Source organism: Brienomyrus brachyistius, chromosome 16 (genome assembly GCF_023856365.1).
Source record: "Brienomyrus brachyistius isolate T26 chromosome 16, BBRACH_0.4, whole genome shotgun sequence".
NCBI lineage: Eukaryota > Metazoa > Chordata > Actinopteri > Osteoglossiformes > Mormyridae > Brienomyrus > Brienomyrus brachyistius.
Window position 1 is genome coordinate 19,512,677 of NC_064548.1, and position 24,282 is coordinate 19,536,958.

Consider the following 24,282-nt stretch of genomic DNA (forward strand, 5'->3'; position numbering starts at 1 on the left):
GGTAGCGCGAAATTATGGCTCATTCGCAATAAATCTGGTAATAAAGGCGTGACCTATGACCAAAGTTTCAACCTTCACTAGAGAGGGAAGACATGTTGCAATGCACACATTTTAGGCGTGGAAAGCTGAGGTCAGAAGCATTGAAACACAATCTCGAAAGAATGCAATATTACAGGTAGGTATCACTGAAGTTATGTCATGACACTGAATTGTGTGTGTGTGTGTGTGTTGTTGTTGCTATAGAGAGAGTATGACAAATAGAGTTGTAACGTGCTGTTATTTTTAAATGGATACCTCCGAGTCTGGTAAATCACACTCCTGCATAATACGGCAGTGACACTGCCTGAATAGAATTGGGTGTGTCTGAAATAGGTGGAGAAACCAATATGGTTTTTTTTTTCCTGCATGCACAGATGACAGCTTTTTGTTGTCTGGAATGATGTTTTACCACCTGCAGCTGCCATGTATGACAATGGCAGGGGCTGAACCGGCAACACTTATTGTTTGAACTTAAGGTGTTTCTTGCCCTTCGCATTCTGACAGCCTCATTACTGTTCGGAAAAAAAAATATCATTGCAATACACTGTTAAGTTTCTATTCGAGACAAAACGTACTTCTTACAATTTTAAAATAATCTATATATCTTGAATTTCGAAGGCTGAATTATTCGTATTCATACTCTGTAAATGACCTCCAGCATGATGGCAAACTACCTCAATTTTCAAATAGTCAATTTCAAATATTTTTCCACGTATAGCCCCTATGTATAGCCTTTGGGTGTTAAAGTTTCTGGGTGTGAAATGCTAGGGGCTGTGTGTGTGTATCTGTGTGTGTGTCTATGTGTGTGTGTGTGTGCGTGCGTACTGTGCTTGTCTCTGTGTGCTGCTTTGCATAGCTCCGGGCGGGGGCTCACTATCTGTCATCGCTACTCCCCTCCCCAGGCCTTCACTCTCATTCTTGTCCGCAGTTTTGCTTTTTGCGTCCGTTTGTGTTTCCCGACGCCCCTCCCCTCCGGCTCTGACCCACCTCCAGCTCCGATCGTCTTTACTTTACGTACAAAGAAGCCTATCCCGTATTTGCCAGCCAGTTACTGAGTGAGCATTTCCCCCTTCAGAGGCTTGCGGAGAGCTGGGATTGACAGGAGCTACTGTAGTGCGGTTTATGTCCTGCGTCTGATCTGCATGGTATTGGCACCGAAGTCGCTGTAAGGTAAGTCTCCTAAATTATGGCAGAGCGAGCAAATTTCCAAACCTTCCTTCACCTCGGTGTTTTCTAGTCAGAATAACTTATGTCTGTCACTATCGGAATTTGTCTGTTCCTCTAGAACAATGAAATTTGTCTTCTTAATAACATATAAGGTAACAGATCATTATATCTTGGGGTTGTAGTCTTTTATAAGAACACAAGATAATTTATAAGTTGATTTTCAACAGCATATCCCATGTGGCAGGTCTATACCCAGAAGGTTATTCACAAAACAATATTCACAATACCGATTTTGTCTCCAAGTACAACTTTAATTCATTTTAGTGCCTGGTTCTTACACAGCGCGGACTGGGTTCCCATGAAACAACATGGTATGTTGATCAACCTGTCCAGCTCTCTCACAGGTGTGTCCTTAAGTGAGATTAGAGGAACAGAGGCCCTCGGGTCTGGTCGAGTTTTGTTTGACTTTAGGAGCATTGTTATCATATGGTTACAATGCATTTTACTGAGGACACAAAGGGATGCATTTTATGTATGTCAGACTTTACTTCATCATTGACCAAATTGCTGTTATTGCGAAGTGGTGAATTACTGCAGTGTTCCTGTTTTCTGCTCGAACTGTTAATTCGTCTGGCCAGTGAAACCAGCTCAGTCAGGCAGTGAAGTATTTGCTACTCTGTAACAAACACTGTGTTACACCCTCCCATTTTAAAGTAACACTGGGAAATATACAGATACACAGAGTTCAAATTCTAAGAACCAGAGTGAACAAACATGTCAAACATTTCAAAGTAATTTCTCGATTTATAGCATGAGATTCCAGACTGTCAGCGGGACAATAACAAGGCAATATAATGGTTGTCATATATATATATATATATATATATATATATATATATATATATATATATATATATATATATATATATATATATATGACATGAAAATGAATCATTTTAATGTAAGTTTCTGTACTGGTAGTATTAATATTTTATGTAGTTTGCCAGATGAGTTTGATTGGTGCCCCAAGCAAGTCAATCACAGAGGAACAGGCTGCTTCACAGGCATAGAAAGTAGGGATGTTTCACTTATCTCCTTACTCTCTATGTATTTGCATGTGAAAATTTGTGTAAATTTCAGTGTGACAGAAAGATGTGTCAAAAAACCCAATACAGCGTCTGTTTTACTGGTTTCAGTTTTTTAGGTATTTTATAGTCACTATCGAATAGGCTAGAGAATTTCTGAACGTTTTATTCGATCTTGAAAGAGTTTTATAAGATCTGCATTAGATATATAGGTGCCTTTGCAATACGTTATATGTTTGATATGGATATTTAACTCAGTTTAAACAATCAGACTTTTAATTTTACTTTGGTGTAGTGCTGACCCTAACTCTCCGCTTTTGGTTTCATGTCGTCTTAAGGTTGAAAATCGTATGTCACAGAACGATTACAAATACTTTCTCTGAATGCCACCCAATAATCTGTCATGACACTCGAGGAAAATATGAAGTTAAAATATGTGCTTAAAAATTACGGAACGCATTTACATACAAATGAACAAATATATACCCATATATATTAAAACCACTGTGAAGTGACACTGGAGATTCTTGACCTTGCTTTCATGATTTGTTCCCTTCATTGCGCTAATGAAGGGCATATATCAGGAGATGGCTGCGTTCATGTGGAATACAGCAGTATGATACATATTCGCCGTTCGTCTCTCTCTGTGCTGTACGTTCCTATTGTGCTTTTCTTGACAGAAAACATCTATTTGCATTTTTGGTGTGACGCTCAATGGCTGCATAGGAATCCATGACAGAATTCTCTTTTTTGGCTTCTACTGTCATCATGCCATTAGATGGTGTAACAGGTTAGCGTGTGAAACGGGTGATAATTTCTGCCCAGGGTACAAACGTTTAACCATAAAAGGCAGCTTTGCCAGTGGCCCACGACCGCCTGGGCCGGTAACGACAGGCCTCTCCCTGATCGTCTATGAATAGCTGCCGTCCTCACTGATAAGGAGGAGCTTGGTACTTGGAAAAACGTGGGTGTAACTGGAATGTCTTCAGTTTGTTCTATGGCTTGTGACAATGCATATTTTTATAGATGAGCAAGCCGTTTTAATAATAATAGTTATGATGATAATCATCCATCCTTTTAATAAATTGTAAAAAGATTGTATGTTGAGTTTTCTGTAGAATCTGACAGATAAGAAGCTCACCGATGATCTTCGGTTGTCAGTAGAGGTTCCTTAACTGTTCCGCAAGAAGCATCTTAAAGCCTGTTACTGGTCCTGGTAACCAATCATGGCACCTCTGGACTGTCTAGAGATCTTGTGCTACCATGGAACTTGAAGGTGTGATCCGTTTGTGGATTATAAGGCAGGTGTACAATGGGTGGAACATATGAATTAAATCAGCTGATGGAGAATTTAATGCTGGGGATATTTGTTTGCTAATTTATAGCCTGTGCTTGTTGAGAACTGTTTTATAATACACATGCACTCATCTTTCACAGGGAAGCAAAACAAGCAATTTGTATTAATTTGAACTGGTATGTAATTTCTTTTTTGTTGGGTGGATCAAAGTTATTTGCTGCGGCTTGATACTGAGAAGGTGCCAGACATTGTCCTTTTGGAGACAGAGTAGAAGTAGAACATTCCCTTACAGCCTCCAGCTTTGTGGTTTCCCTTCCATTCAGAGAGGAGACAGGTTATGTGGACAGGCCCGGTCACAAAGGGCACACCTGAAATGTACCCCATGTTCAGTAAAGACTGTGGTCACAGCTAGATTCTGACCACCGCCCATTTTGTCTACATGCATCACATTGACAGCTATCATGTCACAGGGAATTATTTTATATTACTATCACCACGACTCTAGCGTCGACAACTTTGGCCAATCGGCTGGCGTGAAATTTGCAATGAAACACAGGTCTGTGTGCATATTTACTTGTATGTAACACTTTTATTAACTTGTAAATAGTTTGTAGGGTTTGCAAACCACCCCAGTTCTTTTGACGCAGGTAATTTTAGTGTTATAATGGATTAATACAAATGTGCCGTATGATTCCTTGCGTGAGAGTCTGGAAGCGTGAATGTCACGCTGAATGCGTGAGAGTTGGCAACTCTGTTACTTGAGTAAACAGCTGATTATTGCCAATCCCACTATGTCACGGGGTGGCAAGGCACTCATTCATCGGTGAGCGATGTTGCTTTCTACCTGCAGAGTCGGTGGTTGGAATCTTGCATCTGTTTGTTGAGTTTGCTTGCTCTCCTTGTGTTGTGCAGATTTACTGTGCCTACTTGTAGTCTCACAGATGGCTCACTACACAAGTACATGGGGGAAGGGGGCACTGACTACATGCCCCTTTTACCCGAACGAAAGAAAGTGCCACATTTTCAAGGTTCTGAATGCCTCTTATTGGTGTGTGTACATGTGTGCAGGCCTTGCAATGCACTGGCGTACCCAGCAGAATGTACCCCGGCCTTGCGTCATATATTCCCTGAGGTACCTTTGTTATCTGTAACCCTCAAAACGTAAGCTGTTACTGTAAATCTTTATTTCCCCAAGCTGTTATTTCGGAGGTAATTGATGTTGAACTACTTAGAAATAAGTCATTAACTGAAGTGAAAGGTTAGATTCCTAACATATCTTTTGCTGTGATGTAATTCTAAGGATGGGTACAGTATACGACAGCATGTAAGGAAAATAAGCTTTAATAGCAGTTAATATATTAACAATATCACCATATCTGGCTGCTTTTTATAAAATATGATGGATAGACTTTGTAATAATTATTTTGTTGCTATCAGTCCATAAATAATAAAGTATAACAGGTGTAAAGTGCTGAATTGACCTATTACGCGTCTATCATCGCTGTCAATAAATATAACAATCTAATCCGTATGATATTTTGTCTGTTGTTCTCAGAGTCGGGTGCGATACGGAAGCTCCTGAATTCCAGAAGGTAGCGAGTACTGTGATAGGTTGAGAAAATGACGTGACTTGATAATATATAGCTAATTCTTGCTAATTAACCGAACTCTCCTCAATATCCGAAGCGTTCCTCAGCCCGGTGGATTACTGGCTACGAACCGACTGGTGTATGTTACTAAATGAATAATGCCCCCTAGTGGAGAGTTGCTGTCAATGTTTCCTCAATGGCGTGAGCTAGAGGTGATCAGCAGTGTTAATACTGTATATACTGTTACTACGTATAGTATATAGTTCCAGACGTACCCGAAACAATCTACTGCATCTGTACCCTCAGTTACAGTATGTTGTTAGCATGTTTGCTAATTGATCTGTTCTCAGTAGTCACATATGAATATTCATTTAAAATTCTCCTGTTGCCTTTTCCTCTAAAACACTTGTTTTGTAGGTGCATTTATCTCCCAACCAAAGAGACAGTTCTGCAGAATTCATGATTCTTGCCCTCCGATGTGGGGCGCCGTTGGTGAATCATATTGGCTTCCGTGTGTTTGCTTGGCTCGTTCCACATTCGTACAGCACTCTACATTCCACACTGTCCCGTAAATGAACATGAAAGCTATTTCTCAGGGTTTGTCCACGATGTCTGCAGGGGCATGCAGGCGTCCGAGGGCCCCAGACCAGTGCCAGCATCACTACTGCCGCTTGTCTCTCTCAGTCTCTCCAGCAAGGTGTGCCAGTGACTGTGTTTGCTGTTCTCGTTCAGTTCTGTGTGTCCTCCTCACCCCTAGGCTGCGAGGCGGAGCTGGGATCCAGGATGGCGGAAAACAAGAACTCGCTCCAGTACCGACGCTCGCTGACGGTCGAGCCCAAGACCAGCAACCAGTTCAACCAGTTCCTCCCCAGCAAGGACAAGTCATCGGGCTACGTTCCAGCGCCACTGAGAAAGAAACGCATTGAACAAAATGAAGAGAACCGGAGGAGTTGGGGAGATGCTCTGGATTCCGTAGAGGAGAAGCCATTCTCCAGGTGACCCCCATCTGCTTGATTAATTTAGACTTTAACAATCATCTTATTGTTTTACCTCAATGTAAAAGTAACACACACACAACTCAGGACAAACAGCAATGCGATTCCGTATTTTACCTGCTCTCTCTGCCGTGGGATCCTACTCCTGCTCCATGTTTGGTTATTTGCACTTTATTGTGTAACACCTGTCTGTCTGAAACCCCAGGTTCAGTGATGCAATAATTGCTGCAGAACATTTTACTGTCCTATTCACTAAGGTTGATTTGGCCATTTTTTATGAAACACACAAGCGAACCTCATTGTGTCAATTTTGTATGAAATTTACTCTACCTTGCAGCATAGTGACAGAAGAGCTCTACCAGAGATCTTTGTGCTTTCGTGTCTTAGGTTCATTGGGAGAAAAGAATAGCTTTCCCTGGCAAGTGGAATCTGTCCCTTGGGCAGTCGTGCCTTTTCCTTAGCTTTCCCTAGCGCAGTGATTCCCAACCTGGTCCTTGAGGGCCCTCAGATGGTCCACATGTTTGCTCCCTCCCAGCTCTCTGCCAGACAGTCCACACTTTTGCAAAAAGGTAGACTGTCTTTGGCCCCCCGAGGACCAGATTGGGAACCACTGGCCTCATAGGACAGAGCAGGATAATCTGTCGTTTCCAGGAAATGTGACTGTCAGACATCTTCATGAGGACTAACAGAAAGTATCCCAGTGATAATAAGCGACGTCCCATCAGAAGTCCTGTCGAATGGTTTGGATCCCCGATACAGGATACAGGCAAATCTAAATGCATGAATCCCAGCATCAGCTGTAGAAGAGCTTTCCGGGTTTGTCTGAAATCCTGGCAGCATGGGAGTGTCACCATTCACACCTTAACAGTCCCAGATCCAACAGTTTGCTCAAAGAATAAACCTCCACTGCCTTTCTGAGGTTTGTGTTTTTTGTAAGTGCTGAGGAGTGAAGTTTAGGAGTCTTCTGAATATATGTTGCAAACGGGTCATGAAGGAAAACTCCAATATATTTCACAATTTACATCATACAACTAGATTAAAAAGTTTTTATTCCATCAAAATGGGAATAGTGCATTTTGATGTTACTATACAGTAGCAATGTTTTTTCTCTCTTTTATTTTTATGAGCAGGTCTGGTCTGTTTTTCAAGTTTCTTTAGTGGCTTCCATGATGCACCTCCTAGGGTGTAGCGGTGTCTTTCCTGCTGGCTACCGAAAGCTGGTTAACTGAAAGATATTTCGCTTCTTCTTGGACCTGAGGTCTTATTTTTCAAGGCTTTTGGAAAAACACCCGCCGATTTTACACAACATGGACTTTATCTTTGTTTCCCTAAAGTTCTTTAACCCAATAAATGCAGTGGCTATTCAGGGAAGCTTCTGAGAGATTTAATACCATGTATATAATGACCCAAGGTGACATTCCGCCTGGGGGCCTAGAGTTTCGAACTACACCCCTGCTGTCATGTCAGTAAACACTGTTATGTTAAGTGCTCTTGATTTCAAGAAATTCATTGAAAAGTGTTATTCAGCCATCTGATTAAAAACCATTTTGAGGTATTATGGGAATGTTTGGTAATAGGACAGTGAAGCCAAACCACACGACCCTGGGTCTGAGCAGACAATGGCAAGTTTGTCTTCAGGATGGACACTATGAGCTGCGAAAGGGTTTGTAAACTACCATTTCAATTAAGAGGACCTGCATTTCACTTAAGCACTGAGATCTTGCTGCGCGCTGATTGGTCAGTCTCCTATAATCGTGCATGTGTCACTAATGTTAATGTGAAACAGCTGCATGAGTCTTCCAATCAAGGAAACAAACCAGTCAAAGCACAGTAATAAGTGAACTATTTAGCCGAGCACAGGAGCCTTTCAGTTTTAAAGTAGTTTGGAAAATCTGAAGTAGCTCACAGTGTCCTTCCTGACATGGCTTAGGTGCCCCCCCCCCCCCCCCGAAAGGATCAATATAATGCCAAGAAGCACAAGATTAAAAAATAACAAATGTTTAATAATTAATTGAAAAGAAGAAGAGCTGGGAATGTGAGGCTGGCTTCAGGATACCTGGGTAGCAGGAGGATTGATAACATCCCCCCCCACCCCCCACCCCCCCCCCCCACCCCATAGACATGCTGTCTGCTGAATAATTATGTTTCTGAGTGATGCTTTTGGCTCACTTCATATAAATGCTGCATATGTGATATGAAGCTGATGGATATTATAGTTACAGTGAAGTGGAAGTTGTGTGAATGTGCTCATATTTTGGTTACAATGACTTAGAGGTGACTAATCCTTGCTGGCCTGGAGCTGAGGGTGTATTATGTTGGAAGGTGTGGAATAACTGGAATCAATCATAAACATGGCTTGCTGGTATCATGAAGGACATAGGAATCATCCATCCATCTTATACACGATTAATGGTAGCCTGCCTACCATAGACACCGTTGGATGCAAGCTTGGGGTCCTTTCTGAACAGGATGCCAGTTCATCACACAAGTACAGATCGTTTAGAGATGACAGTTGACTCATTGCATGTTTTTGAAGGGAGAAAGAGACCTACACAATACAGGCAGATAAATTTTACACACACACACATGTTTGTGTTCATATCTTTGTGGGGACCATCCTTTCATTTCTCTGAGAAAAACCATAATCCCAAAAATGACAACCTTAACCCCTACCCAGCCATCACCTTATCAATAAGTAACCAAGCAAAATACAGGACTTTTGGCGTTTTTTATTTATTTATTTTTATTGTAGTTACATACTTTTATATAATTGAGTTTTTGTGGGACCAAAAATGAATGGTCCCCACGACGTCAAAACAAGCACATTGTGGGGGATAAATATCTTCATAATCTAATAAAATCCCTGGTAAGAAGAAATATAGACATAACCAAAATGTAACACACACACACACACACAGGGGAAAAAATGATGAATTATGAAAGTGGAATGCCCAGTGGTCACCAAAGTGTTTTCATCACATAAGTATGACTGGGGGTGACACATGTGGTGATGATTACTCATTTCATAACCCATAATATGCCATCTGCTTCTTTCTGTATCTATATCTATTAACACATGGAATTAAATAAATTGCACTTTAAGTCATCTGCTAACCAGTCACCAGTGGATTGGTAACACGAAAGTATTTACATATTATTTTATTGCTATTGCTAAGGTTTTCATAGACTTAATAGTTAAATGCATTTATCGTAATTGATACTAATAAAAATGTGAGTACCATGTGCTTTTTTCCTACTATATGTGCTACTACTGTGATGTTAAACCTGAGTTATTTCTGTAGTGCTGGGGGTTGAGTGTGCCTTGCTGTATAGCAGTATTTCCCAACCTGGTCCTCGGGGGCCCAGAGACAGTCCACCGTGAGCTGGGAGGGACTGACTCGAAGACCCCAAGGGCCGGGTTCTGGAGTCTGTAATTGATGAGGTTCTACACAGTTATGAAGATGTGCCGGTTTGCTGTTCTTGACCTCTTAACATCCTGCCAACGGACAGTGTCATTTGACATCATCTTGTTTCATGGATCCAACAGGAGCAAGTCCTTGAGTGACATTGTTGAGGACCCCGTCATTTTGCGGCAGGTCAGCATTGAAGCGCTGCAGGAGATGCGCGGCAAGATCAAGGAGAACGAGGACAAGTGGCAAGATGTGAGCTTTTCCTCTGCAAAATGCTACGTAACATATACAGGACTGTGCAAAAGTCTTAGGCAGTCAAAGAAATGATGTTTAAATGATCTTCATGTTGGTGTAAAACTATGATAATATGTCTGTCAACATGTGGCCGCTTAGCAATTTCAAAACCTCTGCTAAAGTCACCCCAGTATTTGCAGCAGCCGTCCAGCACATCCATGTCTTTGTTGACTTGACCACTACCCCACCTTGTTTGGTTACTCAATACCTTACTGCAGGGGTAGGGAACCTGATCCATGGAGGGCCGGTGTGGGTTTTTGGGATGGCCTCTCAATCAGCCAATAACAGTGGATTCCAAGGACTGGAGTTGAGAATCGCTGCTTTATTATTGGGTGACTGAGAGTTCATCCCAAAAACCCCCACCGGCTCTCCATGGATCAGGTTCCCTACCCCTGCCTTACTGAGTTCCTGAATGAATTAAGTCAACTCATGTCCTCCTTTCTTAGGATCTGACTAAATGGAAGAACCGACGCAGAAGTGTCAATTCTGACATCGTAAAGAAGAAGGAGGAGCGCGAGCAGATTGAGCAACTCACCAGTGGGCAGGGCACCAGAACTTACAAGACCTTCAATGAGATGCAGGAGGAGAGGTACAGTCACACTGATTATATATGGTTTGCAGTATTTTGGTAGCGTGAATTTCAGTTGTACGCTTACTGCAGCATGCATTTTTTGTTCATGTTGAACTCGAAGCTTCAGCCCGTTTTTTGATTGTCTTGTGACCGTAGCACATTAGAACATTTTAATCAAATGGTCATATGTAAGTTGTGCATGAGATGGTACAGGGGGAAAAAGAAACTTATCATGAAGATCAAAGAAAAACATAATTTTATTTAAGTATTCTCAGATATGTGAATCTGGAAGAGATGCAGGAAAAGTACCTAATGTCCGGATGACTAATGTCTTTCCTGTGATCATGGATATGCCCATTTCTTTCTTTCTTTTTCATCACAAAGAGAGAGCAGAAGACTGGGTGACGATAGCAGTGACCAGTATCCCAAACTCAGGAATCCTCTGGCCCGCAGTTACACTGTGGACAGTTCCTACGCCCCTGCAAACATTTTTACACCCCAGTCTGTGCCTGACGTACAGAAATGGGCTAGCCACTCCTCAGGAAGTCCCAGTGCCCTCTTGGGGAGTTCCGACGCCCCAGTTGGGCAGGAGGAAAGCAGACATGATCCAGCGAAGTCCTTGGAGTTTCCAAAGTCATCTGTCCCTGTGCGTCTGTCCTCTGCCCAGGAAGAGAAGCTCACTGGAGGAATACCGAAGAGAGCTAATCCCACTAAGTTGTCCCCTTCCCCGTTTTCCGCCTGGGCCGACCCCAGCACCATCAAGAATACCAACCCTGACCATTCCAGCTGGAACAACGGCTCATTTGAAGAGAAGAGCAATGAAAGCAAGTCTGACTCATGCGCTGACAAGCCGACAGAAGTACGGAACAGTTACTACAAAGACAGTTCGACAGAGAGAAAAGCGGGGGTCTCCCAGGTCACTGCCTCCCTCCCCAGGAGCTACCAGCGATCCGACAGCCTACGGATCACGTCTGTAGTTGCACCCAGGCCTTTTGGGAGCCAGTCCAGCAAAGTTTCCTCCATGCCAAGATCCTACACTGTAAGTGCGTTTATTCAGTCATATTCAGTCATATTCAGTCATATTCAGTCAGGCTCCAGGGATGAACCTTTCAAACAGGACTTGGAAAAATCAAAGACCTACTTTTTATCCCCTCTTCCATGAAACATTATGTCTCCTTGCTTGATCATTATGACTATTGCATATTTTTTTATTGTTATTATTAATTATGGCTAAATCATGGCCTATGCCTTTTTATTGTTAAAATTAAAGACTATATTGCATATAAATAATTCTATGTGACAAAAGACTAATCACATGATCTATTGAACATTTAGAATGATTGAAAGAAGAAAAACATCAAGCAAGATGGAATGCATTAGTAACAAAAAGACCGGGAGCCTTTTAGCGAGATACCAGTGGCCTTTATCAGACTATAACATCCTAGGTAAAGCTCAGTGGTAGTCTCAGGAAATTGGATAGTTATTATTTGCCATTTTCAGATGGACGATTCATACAGATTCCCTAATGGGGAGAGAGTCCAGAAATCATCCGGACTCAACCAGCATACTCCAGTGATGGTACCTGAAGACGAGGCTCACTCACAGTCCAGTGATAATGAAGAAGTGGAAAACGACGAGGAAGAGGACAGTGTTGACAGTGTCCAGCAGACTGCCAGTGATTTTAACCGGGCTAAAGTGACGACTCCACCCAAGGATATCTCAGAGAGCAGCTTTTCACAGGTGAGTATTTAAAGTTCTTCTGGATCAAGCTTTTGGAGCCAGTATTTTGACCTTTTAATCTGAAAACTAATGACAGGGGACAGTGTTTGGCTCAGCTGATAGGACCCTGAGTCTGTGATCAAAAGGTTGCAGACTCAGATATCATGGTTGGCAGACTGATGTCACCATTGGGCCCCTGAACGATGCCCTTAACCCCCCACTGGCTGACTCTGATTTCTCAAAAAGGTTCATACCTTTGGGTAAAAGTAGTTGCTAAATATGCAGGTCAGGGGTGCCGAAACCAGTCGATCGCAAGCGTCCGGGCACTTACGCATGCCAGTTTGTCAGTGTGCAACTAATCTTGCACTGTAAACATTTAGCACACAAACATGTCAGATGCCAAAAGATCAAAAACGCATAATTTTCATTCAGTGGGCAGAGGATTATTTTCTTGTTTACTGAAATTCATAAGAACATGAGAAATTTACAAACGAGAGGAGGCCATTCAGCCCATCAAGCTTGTTTGGGGAGAACTTAACTAATAGCTCAGAGTTGTTAAAATCTTATCTAGCTCTGATGTAAAGGAACCCAGGGTTTAACCTGCGCTACACTAGTAGGAAAACTATTCCATACTCTAACTACACGCTGTGCAAAGAAGTACTTCCTCAAATTCATTTTAAAAAGTTCTGCTAATTTCCACGTATGGCCATGAGTTCTAGTATTTAAAGTAATATTGAAGTAGCCATTTGGCTGAAAAGCATCCAGACCTGTTAGAATCTTACATACCTGGATCATGTCCCCCCTTAGTCTCCTTTGCTCCAGGCTGAACAGATTCAGCTCAGCTAACCTCTCCTCATAAGACATTCCTCTAAGACCAGGAATCATTCTTGTAGCCCTACGTTGCACCTTTTCCAAGGCAGCAATGTCCTTCTTAAGGTATGGTGACCAAACCTGCACAAAATATTCTAGGTGGGGTCTTACAAAGGAATTATATTATCGTAGCATCACCTCCCTTTTCTTAGACTCCACACACCTAGAGATGTAACCCAACATCCTGTTGGCCTTTTTATTGCTTCCCCACACTAGCGAGAGATAAGAACGTAAGAAATAAACTCAAAGTCCGTATGTCTTGTATGCAATGCGAGCGCGGCTTTACCAAAGAAGGGTGATTTGGAGCGGCATTTCAAAACGATGCGCAAAAGCTACGAGACCGAGTTCCCTGCTGAAACAGCCATACGCACTGAAAAGTCAGTTAGCAGTACAGCAGTCAATTTTTACCTAACTGCATCTTCCCAGTGCCAGCGGTCCCACTAAGGTAGAGAAATACATTTATTTACACTTTTTCAATTTGGAGAATTACCTGGATTTGTCTGGATTTGCTGTGTGCTTGTTAACTATGTAGAAAGGCAATAGCTAGAGTAATAATAAGAATAAAATAATAATAGCTATGGCTCCCTATTTGAACTGGTAGATCTCGGCACACTGGCCACTTGAAAAGGTCGGACACCTCTGATGTAGATGTAACTGCACTCTCCCTTCAACTGTACAGTTGTTGCTTTTTTTCCCACATGTGTAATGTAACATATGACATATGACTCAATGGCAATCTTAATGTTACGCTGAAGAATCTGTTTCGTGCAGAACGGGGATGGTGCTGCATCATCCTCAGCATCTTTTTCTTGTGGCGCAGGAGCAATACAGCGAGATGCGAATCAGCCTGAACCAGAGACCCAACAGCAGCCGTGACTTTGGCTTCCAGACTGACTGGGACTCCACTGGGGTGCATGTGAGAGGCATTCAGCCTGGTAAACTTCACTTTACAACCTCGTTATCAGCGTGTGGCTGGCGACTACGATGTCGAAAGAACCGCGTCCTCGGGATTTCTTTGTGCAAAAATGTTTTTGCATGCCATCTATAAAACATAAAAATGCGTTTAAAGTGTTATAGAAGGCCCGTTAGCAGTCGTTAGCACTTTGCTCTGCAGAAGACCGAATCTGTGAATTCAAACAGCATCCAATCTATTTGACAACACAGGACCTGCTCGTACATCTAAGATTTTCTGTGTTATTATCTTCCATGCAAATTTATGGAGGATTGTTCAGCAGCACAGAGAGAAATTAGCTGTGACTTGAGGTTTTGTCTTTATATCTACAATCTACACGTTATTTTTTATAAACAAATACATTATCTATGAATATGTAAGTGCACATCAGAATGAACGTACCAATTATCTGTTTATCATAATTGATGAACTAGTCATACATTGTCAATGACTATGAGTGATTATAGCTAAATAAATATCCTTTATCACCACTCTCGCAGTGCCGAGAGCATTACTGTTAACAGAAGAAGCACTGGAAGTGTTGTTGAAGTGGCCGGTGGTGCCGATGTGATCAGTGGTATAACCCCTACAGGCAGCCCTGCAGAAATGTGCCACCTGCAGGCAGGTGATGAGATCCTGACAGTGAACATGCAGCCAGTGTCCAACATGAGCTACTTGCAGTGGAAGGCCAGCATGGAGAAAGCCATACAGCAGGGGAGTCTAGTCATCGACATCCGGCGTCATGGCAACAATAGTAAGTCGGCTAACACTGCAGGCCAGTGACACAGATAATGCCATAACTCAGTGTTTCCCAACCTGGTCCTCGGGGACCTGCAGGGAGCTGGGAGGGAGCAAAAATGTGGACCGTTTGTGGGTCTCCAAGGACTGGGTTAGGAAACGCTTCCGTAACTGAGTGCTTTTTAACCTTCTTTATCCTAAAGGTCTAAGTCCACTGGGCCTTGGCATACTTGATATTCAGAGCGAGCTCCTCTGCCCTCATAAAACACAGGCATCTTGGCCAGCCCATATAATAACTAGTAGCTGTTAACTGTTCATGCTTATAACATTAACATGAAAATTTAGTCTGTGTGTCACTAACAGTCTTTGGATTATGGTTCTTAGTCACGTAGTTTTCTGCTAACTAGTTCACAGATATTGCTATATAAATTGACACAGCTTATTGCCCACACTTTTTGTCATACTTAACGATGCGTGTGATTCAATGCCAAAGCTTTATGAAGCTGAATTTGGGTCAAAATTATGTTCCGGGCCTTACAGTGTTGGTAATCCTGGCTGAAAAAGAGTCTTTTTGAATGTAGGCAACATAACTGGGGGCAACATGACTGGGACGACGGTCTGTAACTTGTCCCCATTGTAATCTGATAACAATCAGATCGCTGCTGCCGTTCTGTCCTGTACTGATTTTTTATTATTTTTGTGGTAGTTTATATCAACCCTAACTGTACGATTTTGAACATCTTTTCAATTCAGACTGGGACAGAGACCTGCCTTCTCTGCCATTTAAAACCCATAAAACCATCAATCTGACCAGTATGGATGCAGCACTTATTGATCCTTCAGAAACGTCCATCAAAACTGCAGATGTCAGCAGTAAGCCTATAAATGTAAGTACAGATTTTATAAAGCAAATGGACGTGTGTTTTTAAATGATGCTGTTTCTCTGCTTAAATCACTGCAAAGGTTTTGAGGATATACTAGTAAATATTTTCTGAAAGCAATATGTTGCAATTTAAATGACACTGAAATGCTAATGAATTATTTTCTGATGTTGTAATCCTCTTTGTAGGACATGTCGTCTAAGGGATTGAATGGTGGTTTCCGAGATGAGTCGCTGAGTAGGACAAGCAAAGGTAATGTGCGGAAGTCAGTAGACTGATCTGTCGGAACTGGCCAGGACGATAAATTAGAATAGGTTTATATTTGGATGTTTTAATGTCTTTTAATTTAGCAAAAACATTTTAGAAGTATGTAAAAAAATTAACCAACAAAAAAGTTTCCATAAAATGTATATAGTCGATGCGACGAGTTTGCAGCATTTGATTTCTTTTCTTTTTGCTTTTCCTTCTGTTGTGCAGAATTCGATCCCATCTCTGTGAAAAACTCAAAAAGGAGATCAGAGTTTTTTGAGAATCAAGGTAAGATTGTGGGTACAGTGAGCTATCTATCCCCATATACTCTACATCTCCATTTTGGACTTTGCATTCTAAGTATAATGATCCACTTGAACTTTATCCTCCTTTTGTCCATTCTAACAATTCTATTCTAACTATTCTGTCCTCAGGTTCATGGGTCTACCTTTGCGGTAAATGTGCTTCTGTTCCACTTTGTGTCCTGAAGTGGGGACACTGTAATCCCTTTCGCAATTAAACAGGCGGCCTTGTTTTTTACCTGCGGAAGGCAGGGGTACCTCCTGCTGGTTCTTGAGTGACGCAGGTGGTGTTTAGCTCATTTCTTAATATCCACATTGACGTAATAGTTCCGGTAGCAGGTTACTTTGCTTAGTGCTTTCAGCTAATAGTCAGGAGATGATTAAAACGTCAGCTCTGAAACCTGCAGGTCGGCTGACAAGTATGACAGCATGAACCAAAAGTGGCTTTGCAGTGTGATTCAGACATTGCTGATGTAATGCACAAGAGTAAAAATTGTTTCACCGTGTAAAAAGGTCACTAATCATAATTCCTTTAATAGCTTTTTAAATTCACCACTTTCTAACTGTCACAGCATGTTATGATTGTTTCTCTCTAATTAAAGATCATATCCATGTGTATCTGCAGGTATACAGTATTGTGCAACAGTCTTTGGCAGTCTTTATTGACTGGCTAAGCATTGTACTGTATGCTAGGCGTTGAGTCAACAAATAATATAACTGTATTAGATAGTTAATACTCGGGTAACTTTAGGAGAGGTTTTGAAATGGCTAAGCCAGAACAGTTTGACAGACATAATATCAACATGAAGATAATTTAAGCTGGAGGGTTTCTGATTGGCTAAGACTGTTGCCCAAGACTGTATATTCATCCATCACCCATGGTGGGGGGGGGCAGAGGAAACATAGAGCACAAGGCAAGAACAACCCAGGCAAACAAGAATTTAATATTTTTATTCAGTATTGATATAAATATTTTGGGGGTTGTCTGGTAAGTGAGTGGAAAGGTTAAGTCCTGTAGGATTGTTAGATACAGTATGTGGATTATATTTGTGGTTGGACTTTATCTAGTGTGATTCATTTATGTTAACTGGGAGGAACTGGAAGGTTATGTTAAGGATCTCAGAATACAGCCATAGTGTGCATTTGTGCATTTAGTCATCACTTTATAATAGTTTTAGGCATTTTTCATTCCCTGCACAAATGGCGAGTGGCAACTCAACCTTTTCATGCAAGATGGCTTCTATGTCATGTGCTTAGTCAGTCGTATAGCAATGTGGATGTGCTGGAAGGCTATTGGTTGGTTTTAGTTTATATGATTGTATATTTGGGAGGTCTAGGAAAGCCTTGTCGGGGTTGTGTCTCATGTGAGGCTGCTAGCCTATGTATTTTAAAACCTTTTTTTAATAAAGACAGCTAAAATCCAATTGTTTGGCTATTCTTATTGAATGGGTCTGGATTACTTGGCTAATCTATGACAGCTATGTTACCTGGGGTAAACACAGAAAACAGAAAACACAGAGCCGTGGATGAATGGATGGTTTTCTTTATAAAATTAAATGTGAATTGTTTTGAATTCATTTACAGCTTCAGAAATGTAATAGCTTGATTAGACCTGGATTTGAACTATATTCAGTTTAGAGAAAACAAGGATGACATGCAATAGAAACCTACTAATGAGCTCCTTCTTTGCAGGTGGTGCAGAATCTGCAATATCAGATGTAAGTAATCACTTATCTTGCTGTGCCATTGAGCATCACATGTATATGAATGACCTCAATACAGCCCACTGTTTGGTTTGCATTTCCACACTGGGAGAAGAGAAATCATCTCTCATCTTCACTTCACAGTGTTTCGTTGTCATGCTCTGATTTTGCGTAACAATAAAAGACTTTATTTTCATTGAATTGCTGAGACTCTGCCTGCTCTGTTTTAAGTAATTGAGGATATATATTGTAAGCTAGTGATCAATTTCATCGTCTTGGATACAAAAACTTGGGACTTGTCTAGGGTACTTTACCCACCAAAGGTCACTAAAGTGTAGTATTCTATTTCGGTTTTGAAAATAAACCAGATATGGTTCACCGTCAGGTTTAGTGGTTAGAAGATCACCATTGTGACATGGGTAATGTTCAAAAACAGGGCGGTAGGATGCCCGAACTGCACCTGGCATAACATTGGGCAGTAACTGTCCTGACCAACCTTCCGTCTTAAACCAAAGTATGACTCCTTGTCTCTTTGATCTTATTAGCTGCCGGTTCCTCCTCTTCGCACCTCCTCCAACCGCTGGGCCTGGAACCTCGAGGAAGAACAGCAGCGGCAGGAAAAGTGGCAGAGAGAGCAGGAGCGCCAGCTGCAGGTCAGATGGGTGCCAGTCCCAGTCCCAGGGCCTGGAACCAGTCCTGCAGATGCTCCCTGTTCTGCACATTTCAATGGACCCATGTCGTTTTTCTAATCAGTGCTTCATTGACAATTTCATAAATCAATATTAATCTATTGCATTTTCCTGTTTATTTCAGTAACTATTTGGAGACTCAGATGAAAACGCTTTGAATTGACCAAATGTTTAATAAAGTTTAATAAATGGTGGCTTTTTCTGCCTTCATTATACATCATAAAGATTAAAGTGGCAACTGGATGATGAATCCCAAAAACATAACATCATCGCTCATTAATCGTGCACCTGGTCCTCATCTGGAGCTGCTGTGATTGATTCCCCCCCGTCTCTGTATAGGAAAAATATAAGCAAGACCAGAAGAAGCTTCAGGAAGAGTGGCAGCGTGCCCAGCTGGAAGCAGTGGAAACAGACTCTACGCATTACGCAGAGGTGAGGCTGCTATACTGTAATTACAGCAGATCTAGTGCGAAATCAACAAGACATAAATGTAGTGTAAATGATTGCATCATGGGTATTAGCATACTCTGTTTATGAATCAAGGGATTAATTGGGAAGAGCTGATATGAGGAGTTTCACAGTACAGTCTCCCTACACTCCATCATTAACAGGAGAAAGTGAACCGCCGGTCAGAGGAAGAAGTGCAGAAGGCTCAGAGGCAGAAGAGGGAGCAGGAGGAGAAACAGAGGCAGGAGGCCGAACAGAAAAGAAAGGAGGAGGAAGCACTGAGGAGGCAGAGGCAGCGGGAAGAGGAGGAACAGAGGCAGGAGGCCGAACGAAAAAGGAGGGAAGAGGAAGCTCTAAGGAGGCAGAGGCAGCAGGAGGAAGAACAGAAAAGAAAGGAGGAGGAAGCACTGAGGAGGCAGAGGCAGCAGGAGGAGCAACAGAGGCAGGAGGCCGAACGAAAACGGAGGGAAGAGGAAGTTCTAAGGAGGCAGAGGCAGCGGGAAGAGGAGGAACAGCAGCGGCTCCAGGAACAAAACCAGTAAGGAGAAACCAGTCATTTCCACTGGCCCCATCCACGAAATCAAAGCCATCCAGCTGTAGCACTAAACTGAGCCAGCCACTCCCCCTCTTGACGGAATACCCACCCCCCCATTCCAGGCTGTTACTAAAACTATTACTACACATTATTTAAACTACTGTTTATACTATTACTTCAATGTTCCCATGTTCACAGTGAAAAGCTGAGTTTGTGCCCCCTGTACCCATGAAAGACGAGATATTTGTCTAGCTTGTCAAAACTTAAAAACATATGTAAGGATTTAATTGTCCTTGTCTTGCACGCTTCAATGCAGGTTCAGTGAGTTTTCCAGCAGGAACCCTCAGATCTCTTACTCACTCAGGTGAGTATGATACTGTACCGCATTTTTGTGTTTCACAGTTTCTCCATTCCAGTTATAACTAACACGGAAAGAGAGTGATTCCTCTTCTGGGTGTCTAAATGGGATTGTGTATCTCACCTTCTTAAGACTGCAGAGTCTTAATGCTCTTGTTCACCATTTGCACTTTATTTACTTGCTAAAGTACTTTTTTTTTTCTTTTGCAGGGAAAAGTCCAAATCTACTCCAGAGCTTGATGAAATAGACAAGCCAGACAGAAGAGGTTAGCCGACTCTTTTAAATTCTCCTAAAGCTCCTATTTTCTTGTGTCACTATTAAAATAAAAATAAAATTAAAATACAATATATCTAGGACAGGCAGATCCAGTTAAGGAACTTCAGCAAATTTTAATCTTCTCATTCCCTTCAGCTAGATGCATTTTCAGGCAAAGGTTTTACTGTGCGGTTTTCTGTTATGCACCAAATACCAAGTGAGCATGTCAGAGAATCTTTGCGCCGTGACTCCCAGGGTTTTACACCAGGGACAATGTGGCGAGAAAATTTGGCGACAAACCTCAGTTCCTGTCCTCAACATCCGAACTGGAGACCAAGAGACGAAAAGCTCTCATTGCAATGAGATACAGGGACCAAGTGAGAGGTGGGACTGGGTTGCCCCAGTCGGTTAAGAGAATGTCGTACCTGATCAGTCAAACAAATCATAATTGATTATAATCAATTCAGAATGCTCAATATCCATTCAAAATCATCCATTCGGAACAGTGGTCTGATCACAAATACCAATGAAAACAATCGTATTCCAAAAAGAATTTAATTAACTTGAAATAAGCACCAATAAGTTACATAAAATGAAAGAGTACCTAAATAGAATCTTATATTTTGATTTCATGATTGTTTTCCGTCTTGCCAGAAAAGTCAATCGTTTGTCCACTTGTCAGTGTGCCTCAGCCATGTGCTGAGCCTGGTGAGGGTCAGTGCCTTTGAGCTGAAAGCTCCGCTTCTCCGCTTGTTCCCGACAGTCGGCGACACCCCGAGCGAGGCCGTGTGGAGCAGAAGCTCTCAGAGGAGCAAGGATTCTCTGTCTAAAGCTGACCTCGAGCGCCAGCAGATCCTGCAGCAGATGAGGAAGACGACTCAACTCAACACGGACAACAGCTGGATCCGTCAGCGCAGCAGCTCCGTGCAGAAAGAGCCGCTTATCCTGGCGGAGCCCATCAGGAGGTCAGTACAGTATATAGCATCTGCTCCCTTTCAGCTATAGGAGTTTGTGACCTCTGTGCACTATAATCACCCTGTTACCTGAACGGGGGATCATAGCCTTTGTGTCTAACTTTGTCATCAGTGCTATGAGGGAGACTATTAACCTAATAATAGGCATAAATGTGGTTAGATGTTTAAAAGGTGCTACCGCACATGTCCATGCATGTAGAGGTGAATCCGTGGATAGCTTTGATGCCCCCTTATCATGGAAACAGTCATTTGGATCAACTGTATCCACCCCCGTATATAGCAACCCACAATCTGCACCCTTACAACGAGGCTACACGCTCCCCGCTTACTCCACTGGCTTGCTGAGGGATACCTCCTCCGGCGCTCTCACTCCACCTGCTGGCCGCAGTGATGATCCGACCCCCGACTCTCGCCCCCCTCCGCAGCCGCTGAGCAGGTACTGCCCCGTCTTTGACTTTCCCACACTCTTCAGCTACATTCGCGATCAGTTATGTTCATTATCTTGTACAATCGCGTTCCATCGTAGTTTTCGTGCATCTTGTAATCTAGGTTAGTCAGCGGAAGGAAAACCTGCACATTTTGTGAAAACCCGCTGGGCAAAGGAGCAGCCATGATCATCGAGTCCCTGGGGCTCTGCTACCATTTGAGTTGTTTTAAGGTAGGAGACAAAGCAGCATAATGGGGCCACTCCTGGCTACTGGGCAGAATTCGTACGAGAATAATGAAAAGAGAACATCTAAGGTTAGGCCTGATCGTCTCAAGGCTGCCTAAAGAAACATTATCATCTTAGTCGGGGAATTACAGCTTTCTGTCGAAAAACGGTTTCTGGGTTCTTTGTGGAAATGGAGACGATGATTTTACATTAAGAAAGAACGTCACTTCATTTAATTGACACTGTGTAAATATTAATATTATTGGATACTGACATGATGGATAAAAAATACAGGCAGAACGGGTTAAGAACGCCTTACAGATTTACCGATAACTCATACTTAAGAACAGACTGCCATGAAGCCTACTGTATTAAAATTTTCACTTAAATTGAGTTGTCCGTAATAACGAGCGTGCGCACTGCTTTGTGACGCTCATGAAAACACTGTACGGCTTCAGCGGTTTGTGGGCTCGGCGTACAGTACAATACTGTATGTAGTTACTGTTATTATTGCTGTATTATTATTGTTAATAATAATAATGATAATAATGATAATAATAATAATAATGTGTATTATGTTTTTCCAACATACATACAAATTTGAATTAAAGACAGGCCTAGTGAACCGGTCTCGGTCGTAACCTGGGGGCGGTGTGCATCGTTTCCATACGGGAGACGGCGTCAGAGTCATTACCGTTCCTATCCAGTAGACTGAATGCACCTTTGCGCATAATATATCAAAACCAAGCTTCCTTCCGGTCTGCAGTGTGATGGAGCTCTTTATATGACCGTTTTCCAAGCTCTGACAGTATTTATGTTCCTCACGGCTGATACAGTAGCTTGGCTCTCACAGTGTTATAAGATCCATGTGTATGAGAGTGCACACGCCCACCCACTTGGTATCTCCTTTCTTTCTCTTGCAGTGCATTCAATGCAGAACCGACCTCGGCGGATCGGAGATCGGAACTGAAGTCAGAATAAGAAACAAACGTCTCTATTGTAATTCCTGCTATAATCAAATAATGAATGAGAACCAGCTTTCCTAACACACACACACACACACACACACACACACACACACTGACACATACATCCATCAAGTGGAAAGGGTGCCATGGGCGATTCTGTGCTACATTGCTACATTATATCATTATTTCAATTCATTTATATTGTCAATGTACTGTACATATACCCAGCAGGTAGGTGTAAGGCTTTAACTAAATACTTTAATCCAACAGGATTCCGAAATGCGTCTTGTGTGGGAATTTTGGTGTTTTGGGGATCAGGCCTGTAGAATTACACTACAGATACAACCAGCTCCAGTTGATAATTGATAGCGAGTGATTTATTTAAACCTCAAATCACTGCACACAAGATAAGGTGGTGTGGCTATACATAATTATATTCCGACTGGTTGCTTGTGTTAGATTTAAGAGCAGTGAAACTTCAAACTGGGTATATCTTCTTCAGTCTTACATTTGAATAAATCTGTTTTCATATATTCGATCTGGACTACATGCAAAATATGAGTTTATTCATTTTTATAGGTCTACATGAAACAAAAGTCACCCGTTCACACATCAAACAAAAAACTGCATTGTTCTGCAACATTGTATCTTCCTTTACTTCTACAGAAGCTACAAAAAGACATTTATATGGCTTTAAGCACAGGTGTAGTGAGCAATAAGTAAATTAATATATAGTTTATCATTTTTCAAGCTATGACGCTTATATGATTTTTACGAAAGTTACAGAGCTTCTTTTACTGTGGATTAAAGGGGTGATGTCTTTCTATCAAAGGATGAGACGCTTAAGGTCTAAGGCATACCGGGATTGTATCTAGATTTTCTCTGAAACAACATATGAATAATAACTTATGTGAAAGCAGTCTGAACACCATATTGCAGAGTAGCAATGCTGGTTATTGAGGCGTTAAAACATGTAGTTTTATATTTTTATCTGCCCAGGGTTTCTTATTTTTGTTTTGTTATCTATTTTTTGCTATATAAATAAAACAAAAAACTGCCTTCTTCTTTGGGTTGGTGAAAGAAAACAATAAATAAGACGATGCATATAAAACTGGCATTAATGTTATTTCTAAATGTTTTTTTGTTTTCCCTGTGTTATTGAGTAATGTAATTATAATATAATTAAACATGAACTAAACGTTTGTAAATAAAATCGCCATTTCTGAATTTGCGTTGTTCATTCACATCCAAGCTCCAAACCAGACATGTGGCCTGCAGTTACAGTATCAGAATGTATCACTGGACAATGTTTACAAACTCCTGTGTGAAACGCAACCGCCTAAGTACAGTCAGCTGAAGGCCGCTTGGCTTTCCAAACACATTTTGGCAGGCATGTTCTTCATTAGCTTATGCAACACCTGATGATGACTGCTGCATAACTTTTGTTTGACTCTATAAAAAAAAAAAAATGTTTAGGCAACAGTTAGGGGGCAGTTTGTCAGTAATCTTTACACAGGATAAGTGCACAACCAACGTGTATATG

The 24,282-nt window shown here is 41.8% G+C and overlaps 1 protein-coding gene across 2 annotated transcripts; it reads left to right on the forward strand.

Annotated features, from left to right (window-relative positions):
* The first annotated feature begins 822 nt into the window (after nucleotides 1-822).
* LOC125709418 (LIM domain only protein 7-like) lies at nucleotides 823-23,966 on the forward strand. 2 transcript variants are annotated; one of them, XM_048977801.1, is made up of 22 exons: nucleotides 823-1,209; nucleotides 5,935-6,172; nucleotides 9,720-9,834; nucleotides 10,323-10,465; nucleotides 10,832-11,486; nucleotides 11,948-12,187; nucleotides 13,857-13,971; nucleotides 14,581-14,742; nucleotides 15,480-15,613; nucleotides 15,796-15,859; nucleotides 16,085-16,144; nucleotides 17,851-17,876; nucleotides 18,407-18,514; nucleotides 18,890-18,982; nucleotides 19,162-19,283; nucleotides 19,413-19,535; nucleotides 19,849-19,896; nucleotides 20,100-20,155; nucleotides 20,909-21,110; nucleotides 21,400-21,555; nucleotides 21,669-21,777; nucleotides 22,695-23,966. In XM_048977801.1, the coding sequence occupies exons 2-22, from the start codon at nucleotides 5,961-5,963 to the stop codon at nucleotides 22,815-22,817; spliced, it is 3,066 nt and encodes a 1,021-aa protein (XP_048833758.1). In that variant the 5' UTR covers nucleotides 823-1,209; nucleotides 5,935-5,960; the 3' UTR covers nucleotides 22,818-23,966. The 2 variants fall into 2 exon arrangements, with proteins under 2 accessions (XP_048833758.1, XP_048833757.1); XM_048977800.1 differs by having other exon boundaries at nucleotides 19,162-19,535.
* The last annotated feature ends 316 nt before the right edge of the window (nucleotides 23,967-24,282 follow it).